General features: G+C 36.0%; 1 protein-coding gene across 1 annotated transcript; it reads right to left on the bottom strand.

Annotated features, from left to right (window-relative positions):
* Positions 1-4,227: 4,227 nt before the first annotated feature.
* lpar3 (lysophosphatidic acid receptor 3) lies at positions 4,228-11,923 on the bottom strand. Its single transcript, XM_079413011.1, has 3 exons — positions 11,814-11,923; positions 10,397-11,160; positions 4,228-5,221 (listed from the first exon to the last, which is right to left on the bottom strand). The coding sequence occupies exons 2-3, from the start codon at positions 11,136-11,138 to the stop codon at positions 4,890-4,892; spliced, it is 1,074 nt and encodes a 357-aa protein (XP_079269137.1). The 5' UTR covers positions 11,139-11,160; positions 11,814-11,923; the 3' UTR covers positions 4,228-4,889.
* Between the last annotated feature and the right edge of the window lie 118 nt (positions 11,924-12,041).

Genomic DNA, 12,041 nt, shown 5'->3' with positions numbered 1-12,041 from the left:
AACACTATCGTCTTTTTAAACCCATCCAAGTGATCAAATAAATCCCCTGCCTTTTGAAAATATTGAGAAATCCCAAATAAAGTCTCAAAATAAAGTCATCATACACTTACCACAAGTAAAAGGACAGCGCCGGTTTCCCAAAGACCCATATTGTCTTGCTTGTCGGTTTGGATGCACAGTGCAGACTGACTTGGTAAGAAGGGGCTGCCTCTTGTCCTCTATTTTGTCTTTCTTTCTTTCCTTGTTGCCTCAATAGCCTGGTAATTATTCAATCAGCTGGAGAGCTGGCGCTAATCATAAACACAGTGGCTTTCTGCCCCTTCACTCTCCCAAGGAGATCTAACTCACCTTCAGCCCACTTGTAGTCGGTACATATACGCAAAAACCAATATAAAAACAACTTATTATTTGAAATGCAGTCTGATACTGTCAAATTAGATATTTGCTTGTAATCAGTGTGAGCATCAGCTGGAGGGAAGCAAATTTTGCTCTTTAATTTTTTTTTTTTAATAAACAGAGGCCACATTCACTATGGTCTGTTTTTTTGTTGTTGTTTTTTTTTCATTTTTTATCCACTAAATTATATTATATTCATCCATAAAACTGACAGAATCGTTGGAAAGTCTGGGGTCAGGTTTTTTTTTATTGAGCAAGAATGCATTACATTGATCAAAATGGATGTAAGGACCTTTTATCATTTTATTTCAGATATAATGTGAAATATAAGAAAATAAATGCACGTTTTCCACAAAAATATTAAGCTGCATCTTCAGCACTGCAACTGATTTCAACACCGAGTTGTTTCTTGAGCAGAAAATCAGCATATTCGAATGATTTGATCGTGAAGGATCATGTGATACTGAAAACTGGAGTATGACAGGATAAATTACATTTTAAAATATATTCAAATAGAAAACAGTTATTTTACATTTTAATAACATTTCATAATAATGTTTTACTTTATATTTAATCAAATAAATGCAGGTTTGAGACTTAGAGACGTCTTTCAAAAAGAAAAAAAAGTCTTTGAATAATATTTCCAACTTTTTGAATGTAAATTATATAAAAACAAATCCAATTATGAACCATATTATACTGTTTCACACGTTTTTTAACAAGCAAATGGACTTCAAAACATGATTAACTATGTACTTTAAAAAAAATAGTGACTATATTTTGATTGTTTCATTTGTGAGTTTCATGAGTAACACTAGGGTGGACTGACGACAAACATTCTGCAGAAGATGTGGCTCAACTGGACTGGCCAAATTGTGCCCCATTGACTTTCACTATATGGGCAAAAACAGTTCATCATTCAAGGGGGTACGTTTAAATGTAAACTCATTTGGTTGCTTTTCATACATTGCAGTGCTGTTGCTTACCGCAACATGCGATAAAAGTACCTTTTCCATGTCAGTCAGTTAACCATGGTTTTACTAATAAAACCAAAAAACCATGGTTACTATAGTTAAACCTTGGTAACCACAAATTGCATGGTTAGGCTAGCCATATTTAACTATGGTATTTGTAGTAAAACTGTTGTTATACAAATGGTAATCAATAAGCCAAAGAACCATGGTTACTACACTTTTACTACAATAAAACCATGGCAAATTTTTGTAAGGGCTAGGTTTGCGACGAGCGATTCGGAAATTCAATTTCAACGCGGCTGGAACAACATGCATACAAACAATGCCAATTTCAGCCAGATACTGATTGCTTTATATCTCTAATGTAAGTCTGAATATCATTTTGCGCAGTCTTTATAGCCCAACTGAAAACGATTATGAATAATTTACCTTGTATCTTGAAAATAAAGGAAGAAACGGAAATGTTCAAACTGTGAACACCCGCTTCGGATGTTATCACTCTATTGAATAGGCGTTATTAGTGGTTATCAGGTCTATGTGTATTAAGTGCCAAAGATTGCATCAGCCACTCCATGTGTATTTTAATAATGTTAAAATGGCTTAATATTTCTGAATTTGATTGATCCAATTTCGTTGCGAGTGAAGCACGCTCTCAGAGAAAGACTTCGCCCACGCGCTCTTCTGATTGGCTGTGATTTTTGATTGATTTTGTCGCATCTCATGTGGACAGACAAATTACTCATCACTGGAATCTCATCGCATCTTGTGCAAAACAAAATCCTCAGGATCGACCTTGTGTACATTTCCTGTTTACGGCAGCAAAATGACATGATCCCAATGTGGTTTATCTTTATGAAATCTGTACACATACCGGAAGAATAAATCATCCTGTTTATGCTGGAAAACGTGAAACTCTCGACGCCCAACATGACCTGCAGGTGGCCATTGAAAACATCTTTGCCCAAGTATGAACAGGAAAAGCTGGTTTCCCAGGATATACAATCTGAAGCACAGTTGTAGGTTTATCATGCTGTAATTAAGCCGTGTCGCAACTCCAGGAGCATGACTGGAACTCAGGTGAGACGTTCTGCAGCAGCTTGTTGCATCAGAATTGCGTAAGACGGGGAATATCTCACCATTTCAAAACCTGAAGAAAGGGTTTATTCTGTAGGCAACCCCTGACCTAGCAGTTTGGATTTCAGCCTACAAGCTTAAAGCACATTGGGAGGGGTTGTTAGGATGAAAACTTAGATAAGGACACAATGACGTTAACCGGAGGAATAAGGAATTTACTTCGATTTTTATCAAGTTATAAATTGCATATAGGCTATGAAATGTCGTTTTTTTAGCCTCAGGAAAAAAGGAAGAAGTTACCATTTGAAATCTGAAGCCTTAAACAGTGTTGAGATTGATTATATTTTTGTTATTTTCAGTTTTCATTTTGAGTTTAAGTTTTAGTCAATTTGTTTAATGTAGCAGCATTGTTTATATTAGATATTTCCATTTAGCTTAAATTAATTTCTATTTCAGTTTTAGTAGGCCTACTCTAATTGTCATTTAGGGTTAACTTTATGTTTTTATCTAATATTTTATTTTAGTTCAGCTTTATTTTAATTACTGAAAAATATTTTTATGGTTAGTTTTAGTTACAATAGCACACTGCTATGTGAAATATAGTCACAATTATGAAAAAAATTAAATCATCTTTTTATTCTTAAGTGTAAAAAGATTTCGATAAGAATCATACAACAAAAAGTTTAATTTTTCATTTCGTTTAAATATCACTGTATTTGAGTTCAAGAACACAATTAATATACAGTATATATATATATATATATATATATATATATATATATATATATATATACATACATACACACACACACAGATCATCTCACGTTGTAACTGCAGTCATGGTGCGCTTCCACTGGCACGTAGCGAGCGAGCGTTTTCAATTGATTCCTATGGAAGTTGATCTTAAACGCTTTATGGGATTGAAAGCGGCGCAGAGAAAGCATGTGCGTTCGACTTGAAGCGGCGCTGCGCAGCGCAGAATGATCAGTGTATGATATCAAAGTACCGCGAGAGCGATAAGAGAGCAGATGGATCCTTAAGCTTTCGAATCCCTCTCGCGATACTTTGATATCATACACCGATCATTCTGCGCAGCGCCGCTTCAAGTCGAACACACCTAATGAGAGCGACAAAATGTTTGGGCATTCCTCCACTATATACAAATATCGAGCGAAAAAAGCCGGGCGACAACCAATCGCTGTGAAAAGAGGAAGATGAAACACAAACAGGGTGTAAACACTGTTTTTAGAGGCGTGCTCTGCCATACATTTGACACTTTGACAATTTGATAAGCGCCACTGAGCGCAGATTTGACGCTGTAGCGGAAACGCACCTGACCAATTAATTTGTCATATTTAGAGAATTTTTTTGTTTTCCTTTCTCCCCCTCACAGTGAGTGAGTGCATTGGTATATATGTGTGTGTGTGTGAGTGTGTGTGTGTGTGTGCATGTTTATGTGGTTTATGGGGACACAAATTTGTATAATGACATGGGTATGACAGAGGTATTACAATATGAAGGTGGTTTATGAGGACACTGCCTATGTCCCCGTAATTCAAAAGGCTTTAAAAAAACATACTAAATGGTGTTTTTTGAAAATCTAAAAACGCACAAAGTCTCCTGTGAGGGCTAAGTTTAGGTGTAGGGTTGGTGTAGGGCAATAGCACACACAGTTTGTTCAGTATAAAAACCATTACGCCTATGGAGAGTCCCCATAAACCACAAAAACCAACGTGTGTGTGTGTGTGTGTGTAGGCTATATATGAAATAAGCTACAGTTTATAGAATTTGAATTGTGTAATATTGAATAATGGGAATCTTTTACACATGAAACCACAAAAAAAAATTACCAATATGTATTTACATGGGTATAATTGACCACTTAATCATGTAATACATAATTATAATATTTAAATCTTATATTCGACTATACACAGTAAAATTATTCTCACACATGAAGACTATGAAATCTCTGAAATGCTTACATTAATATGTACATCGAGTCTACATACTACATAAATCCATTTTAAGATTTGAAAAAAAAGTCAAAGACTCATTTTAAACAGTACAGTATACTTAGAAAATAATTAAGAGATTCTCACAGATTTTATGACAGTACAGTATATTAATGAAATCCGTTTCGTATCTTGAGAAATGGTCAAAAGCTGAATTAATGAGGTAAAGTGAAACTTTACAAGTGTAGAGCTGTGGGAGATGTTGTTTGTGGGTAGTGCACATGCTCAGACATGCTGCACACAGGCGTTAATGTGGGCGACTACCACTGAAAATGGTCAAAATGAGTGCATTGCTTTGTACTGTCATTAAACTCCTTTTGAGTTCTGCTCTAACTTTTCGTCTCTGAGACCTCAGGAAAGTTCAGGAGCAATGGCACAGCAAGGTGATAAAAATAGTCTTCACAGAGTCAAAAACGAGTCCGGCCCACCTTCAAGACTTCAGCATCTCCTGTGTGGAGACCTTGCTGTCCTCTGCAGTATTCTCTCTCAGGCTACTGGTTGTTTCCCGACCAGAACCGCGTTGAATGTTGGCCTTGGACGACCTCTGCCGCCTCGTCCCGCTGCAAACACAACGCATCAGGTTCTTGATGGTGGTCCACATTTCCTCGTCTCTGTAGGAGTAGATGATCGGGTTTATGACGGAGTTAAGGACGGCGAGGAGCAGCAGCCAGCGTTTGAATTTCAGGACGTCGCATTGTTCGCACTTGAGTCCATCCAGAAGCAGAACCACAAGTCCAGGAGTCCAACAGATCACAAACGCTCCTAAAGTGACAAACAAACATTTAGGTTTAATTGTTTTTAATGATAAAACCATATATATTTGGATGTGTGTCACATACATGTTACACGTTTAATATGGTTTTATATTTACAAATATATAAATACAAATTTAAATAAAAATAAAATTAGCAACTACTTAAAAAAAAAAAGAAAAATGGAATTAAGTGGAGCTTTTTTGCTCAAAAAGTATCTTTTTTGCATCGGAAAATTGAAAGTGCTAACGAACTCATTTTGACTAATATATACACACTTAAGAGTTTTTTTTTTCTCTTTTCATATACTGTATATTAAAAAACATAACCCCCCCCCCCCAATTTAAACACTTCATTATATGTTATTGTTTAAATTATATATTGTATATAATTAGGCTTAGATTTAATTTTCATTCATCATTAAAAAGTATACTTATAAAAATTTATAAACGTGCACATACATTACACACATTTTTATGTTTATTTAAACATGTTTGTGTGTACATATAAATATATACATAATGTTATATAGCCTTGTGTTCAAGATTATGAAACAAGGTGCTGATATTATATACTTTTTTTTTTTTTTAAAGGAAATGAAAACAGAGAAAGTTTCCATTGGTTCCCAGTGGCAAGCAGGTTCCACAATGTCTCATCTCACAAAAAAACATGACTTGCTGCACCTCTAAGATTAACCTTTAACACATATTGCATTGTGCACTGCTGTAGATGCTGGAGTGATTTTTGTTAGACACACTTAGAGAATGCATTTCTGCCCCAACATGTTCAATAACCCTTTTTTTTAAGCCTTGATAGAGTGACTCACAGCAACAAAGCTGCTTTTAGTCACAGTTCCCCTTAATTCTTTCAAATTGAAATGAAATCCTGCCTGCACCGCAAAACAAGCTCGGACAAACAGGACGGATCTCAGGTGAAGAACATGTACCGGCACGTCTTTCAAGATTAGAAAACACTCATAAGCATTAAAATGAACAAAGGAGATGGTTGTTTTCAGATGCCGGAGTTCTCCTAAAAGAACCGCACAAAACCCACCTCCTGTTTCACAACAAAAAATAAATATATTTTTAACATTAAAAAACATTAAAAAAAATTCTTAAGAAATACTGACAAATTTGATTGTTTCTAAAACTTGTTTTAAAGAAGTTTAGATATTTTACTGTAAAACATGATACACGTTAAAAGTGTTTCGTAAGGTTAAAAGTGTGATAAATGTGTCTATTTGGCACCAGAAATGCTTACTAGAGAAGGACATACTGAGGTTATGACTAAACCTCATCAAACGGGGGTTTCTCTGTGGTTTCTACTAAGTTCGCCTTTTAAGAGAACACTCTTTCCCTTTAATCGTATTAAATAGTTGTGTCGGAGCACCATGTTTTCTGCAGATGTGCACAGTGTTGTAAAAGCCCTTTGCATATATGCATTTATTACATGGCATAACAAACAGCAGCGGTGAGAGGGGCCTCAGAGCCTCAAAGGGGCCACAACTATTTTAAAAGAAGACCTTGAAAGTTTTTTAATTTTGTAATGGACCATATAATGGCAACACTGCAACAGATGGAACAACATTCAGGCATAAACAATTAAAAAAAGAAATAAATACCCGTAATTTGTTTAAAAAAATACAGTCGCAGTTACGAAATGTTACGCAAAGTTAAGCAACAACCAATCCTAAGTCATTTAAGTAGTGTTCGCTTGCAAAACTTTTGAGCATTTTGCAATCTGTTTCTCAGAGGAATGTAAAGGTTTTTGCAAGTGAGTGCAAAATTTCTTAGCGAATGCAAAGGATTTGTGATAGAACACAAAGTTCCTTGTGGGAACAAAGTTTCGAGAGCAAGAGCAAAGTTTCTTAAGAAACACAAAAGTTTAGTGTGTGAACGCAAAGTTGGGAAACGCAATGGTTTTGTGAATGAGTGCAATTTTCTTGGGGAATGCAAAGGTTTTGTGAGTTTCTTGGGGTAATGCGTGGGGGGGGGGGGGTTACATTAAATTATCCTGTGACGCTTGTAATTTAGATCTATCTAGACTTGACAGAAAATAACCATTTATGCACATGTGAAGTTAATATTTACAACAAAGAAAGCATGTACTGTTTCACTGGTGTGGGTTCTTGTCTGTTTTTAAACAAAGAATTTCTCAAAAGATGAGTTGTGCAACGGATTGTAACTTTTACCTCCAAACATGCCACAAGACAACAAAGAAAGAATGCCGCGTACTTCTGAAACCCAGGCGTCTGCTTTTATCTGCAGTTTGTTCAAGAAATAACTGAGGAGTACTGGGCTGTGAATCTGCACGTATCTTTATTATACTGTAGAAAGTCTCCCAGACACATTCTCTTTATCTTCAAAAACAATCACTCCTGAAAACAAAATCATCTGGTCTGACCAAAAACATATTTTCACACATATGAGCAATTGGCATGAAAGACAGACATGCATCTAGCATGAGTTTCATGCTCTTTTTCTCCAAGGCCACAGGCCACTCATGCTGGTGGTTTGATTCAGATGCCAGGCAGTGTAAAGAGCGACCTTGTGTAAGATAATTATACAGGCCTGGAGGAAGCCTGTTGTACAGGGAACAGACGACTCCTCCACTTTGACCCTATCTGCAACTTGAAGCAGTAATAGATACTCCTAAAAACTGGTATAAAACCAGCTTTTCTCCTCTGCAACATGGTCTGACATAATTACTGAATTTCTCTTAAACCAGCTTTCGTGATGGTGAGTGCTGGTTTGGTGCTTGTCTAGCTGGTGGTTTTCAACAGGGTCTATAAACAGCTATTCTTGAAAAATATGTTAATGTCAATGATATAAGGCTTATTAAAAGATACATATGAAATGTTGAATTGAATACATCATTTCCAATAAAAAGCATACTTGCAATTTTTGAATTAAGTCAAACTTGCCTATAAATTCAAAAAGTAATAAAATATCAGAAATTGTTCTAATAATAATAATAAAGAAATTCTCACAATCTTTTATTATTAAGATGCTTCACTGCCAATTAATTTTATTTATTTTTAATTCAACTCAAAATCATGAGATATTTTAATGTTTTAAATATTTTAAGATATTTTAAAGTCTCTTAAGATATTTAAAATTTCTTAAAATATTAGAATGTTAGTTCAGGTTATAAAATGTCATGTGGTGCAACTGTGAGAAGTAACTAGTTATTAATTAATTTATGATATGATATTAAAATATGATTGAACTAAAATTACATTAAAACCTTTTATAAAATAATGAAGATGTGTACACTTCAAGGTGTGATAAAAATATATTACTACTTGTTTCTTCATAGTTACACCACATGACATTTTTAGAGTAATTAAATGTAAACTTTTCCTAAAAATGGTATGTTTTTAGAATCACATAAAACCATCATAAATACAAATACAAATGTATTTTCCTTTAAATTTTAAAATATGTTTCCTTCCCTTTATGACACACACACACTCTTATGTATCATTGGTTTGCAGACAAAACCTCTGGTAGATTGTCTGAACATGCGATTCATAATACAATACAAAGACAAAAGGCAAAAGAAATTCAACCTTTGAACTTCTGATAGCAATCAGCTGATGCAAGGGTGGGAGGTTTGGCGTTTTGTGTTTCATTGTTAACTCTTGTATCTCATGTTGTTATGTGAACTCTTCAGCTTCTCGTCTACATCTCAATCAGGTTTAACATCACCAAAAAAATACATCCTTCCAATCTAAATATTTGTCATGACTGTAATAAATCTGCAGAAATATTTACCCACCCTGTCCCATATCACCCACACTCGAGTGGGTTTCAAGTTTGGCAAGAAACATTTGAGACCCCACAAGCCTCATCGAGTGCTCAATTAACATATTCAGCAGTCTGGGAGCGTTTATCATGCTTACAGACTAAAGGCGTGGACTTTGAACAGCTCATCAGAGCTATGGAAGCTTGTGGGAAAACTATAAACCAACATATCCTGTAACTGCCATTGAACTTTGAGTGACTGAGGAGTGATGATACAGTCCGATACATATCACAATCTGGAATGCCTGTGGTGGTTCAATGTGCTGCATTTGTGCAATAAATTCACTTCCCATTTTGTCAGGCTGCTTATAGTAATCTAGTATTGTTATAGTAAGAGACAGTTCACCAAAAAAAAGGAAAGAAAATTTTGTAATAATTTACTCCACATTATGTCACCAGTAGTGATGACCCACAATGAATATTATCCAACTGCCCAAATTTAATTAGTTGTGTTTTCTGGTGATAAATTTAAGTAGTTGTAGTGAAGGTCTTCAGAAACAAGGTGCCTTTCGATGTTTCAGTTGAACAAATTTGACATATTGCTACTAAACCACACAGCTGACATGCTCACATCCTTGAAGAAGCTTGTATCAAATGTCACTGTTTCAGTTTCAGTTTGTGGTGATGCACCAAAATTTCTGCAACTGAAAGTCTGAAACTGCCAAAATATTCATTGTTTTTGGCCATTTCGGTCAAGTATTTTCCACTGCAGAAATTTCAGTTCACAGGTATAACAGGAATTGCCAAAAACAATGAATTTTTGGTTTTGGCTGAAATACTTGTGGTGGGCTGAAACCAAAAAATAAGTATTTGCCGTTGCCAATATTTCAATGCATCACAACAATCCAGTATGCATTCTGTTCTTCTGTGTAACACGGAATATATTTTGATGAATGCTTTAACGGTTTATATCCATACAATGAAAGCCAATGGGGTCCAAAACCACAACAACCCTTAATGAGGCTAGACACCATATTGAATTTAATGCGAAAATGAGACTCTGAGGGAAAGACTACAATCTTTACAATGGCACGCATTGTATAAAGGTCCTAGATCACATCATTTTCACAGTTTTATGTAGTTCTTGGATACAGAAAGTTTTTTTATCCCCAGAAAGATGTTTCATTAGCTGAACAATCGGTATGATGTTAAACAACAGTACAATCCATTGAAAGCACTTTACTTCAATTATTTTCTTTTTTTTTTCCTGTCAAAAATTCAATATGGGGCTACCCTGACTCTATTGACTTTCAAAATATCTTCTTTGTGTTACAAAGAAAGAAATTGATACAGGTCTGGAACTACATGAACATTTAATTTTTTGGGGTGAACTAGCCGTTGTGCAAGACCAGAGCTAAAGGAACATGTCCAGAACTTACCAAGTACGGTCATCACAGTTTTGATGAGCTTGACAGGCGTCCTCTTTCGATTTATAGATCCAGTAGTGTTTGCCTTCAGGACAACAGTCTTTCTCATCACATAGATGTAAATCCTCAAGTATACGCCCACCATGATGAGGAAGAGCACCAGGTTGGACACAGACCAGAAGATCAGGTAGCTCCGGCTAAAGATGGGTGCCAGTTTAGAGCACAGGTCCAGAGTGCAGATACAGTTCCAGCCCAAACTAGGAACGGCCCCCATGAATAGCGATATACCCCACACAAGGGCAATCAACAGGGTCACCCGACGTTTGGTGAGGTTACTGTGAACTTTCCAGTTCATGATGGAGATGTAGCGCTCGAGGGCAATTACCAGGAGGTTAGTTAGGGATGCAGAGAGACTTGTGTCCAGCAAACCCTGCCGAAAGAAGTAGCCTTGAACAGTGAGATCGCGAGATATTTTCCCTGTATTGAACATGAGATACACGTAAGCGATCCCGGCGAGAAAGTCTGAGGCGGCAAGGTTGGCGAGGAGATAGTAGAAGGGGTAGTGAAACCTTCTATTTGTCACCACCGCCGCAATGATCATGGCATTGGCCACAAGGATGAAGCAACAGCAGATGGATCCAGCGACCTGAACCAGGATGAGCTGCGTTTGGTCCCATTCATCTGAGGTTATGTTGCTGTTGTTGTAGAAAAAGCCCATGGGCTGATCATGGTGGCAAACGTTAGACCTGGCCATCTTTGAACAAAAACCACTATGACTGGAAAGAAAACAACACATAAGTGTATTGTCTGGGACTATAAAGCTTCAATTATTTCAGTTTGTTTTTCCATGTCATTTATCTGAAAACCCATAATTCAAAAAGACAAAAACGCCACCATGGTAACATACATCACAAAATGCAATAAACTAAACAACAAAGAATGCAACTTAAACACTCAAATGTACATAATTAATAACGGATAGACTGACTTTCTAAATAAAATCCAAATAAATGTTATAATAATTGCCCTTTCTGCATTAAAAATATATATTTTACCAGAAGTACACATATTTTACACTTAGGTAAAATAGTTTATGCTTTTTACACCTAAAACATTGTTGCAGTGTTTTAGAATAAAATTACATGCATTTTATTTTAAAGGATACATTTTGAGTTAAAATGTTAAATTTGTACTGTGGCATTTTATTCATTTTTAAACAGTTTATTAAAGGTTTTATTGCCATTTCAATCACATTTTGTCTTCAAATGTTGGTTTTCAACTGTAGTGTAGTGTCTAATTTAGTCTGAATTAACTTTCAAAACAAATCACTCAAAATCTCACGTGAAATCAAGTTTTGGCGATATTATCCCCTTAGAAACCAGAGCAAATGTATGCAACTCGTACAGTAACGTATATAAAGCTCTCTTACCATTGACAGACTCGTCAGGTGCTCAGTTCACTCTCCATTAGCAGTCCAAAGTATCGCGCAAATCCGGCGTGACTCCAGAAACACAAGGCGACTCTGACTCCGAGTCAAGTATCTGAAGGAGTTTGATCTTGAGAGATTTAGGGAGGAGAGCGGGAGGGACAGACTGTCATTGTGGGCGTGGTCACCGAGCCTGTGCTGCTGCTTTCAATTGTTCCGAAAAATAAAAAC

Source organism: Barbus barbus, assembly GCF_936440315.1.
Source record: "Barbus barbus genome assembly, chromosome: 49".
NCBI classification, from domain to species: domain Eukaryota; kingdom Metazoa; phylum Chordata; class Actinopteri; order Cypriniformes; family Cyprinidae; genus Barbus; species Barbus barbus.
The sequence above is the reverse complement of the archived record's forward strand: the minus strand, read 5'-3'. Positions and strand labels throughout refer to the sequence as shown.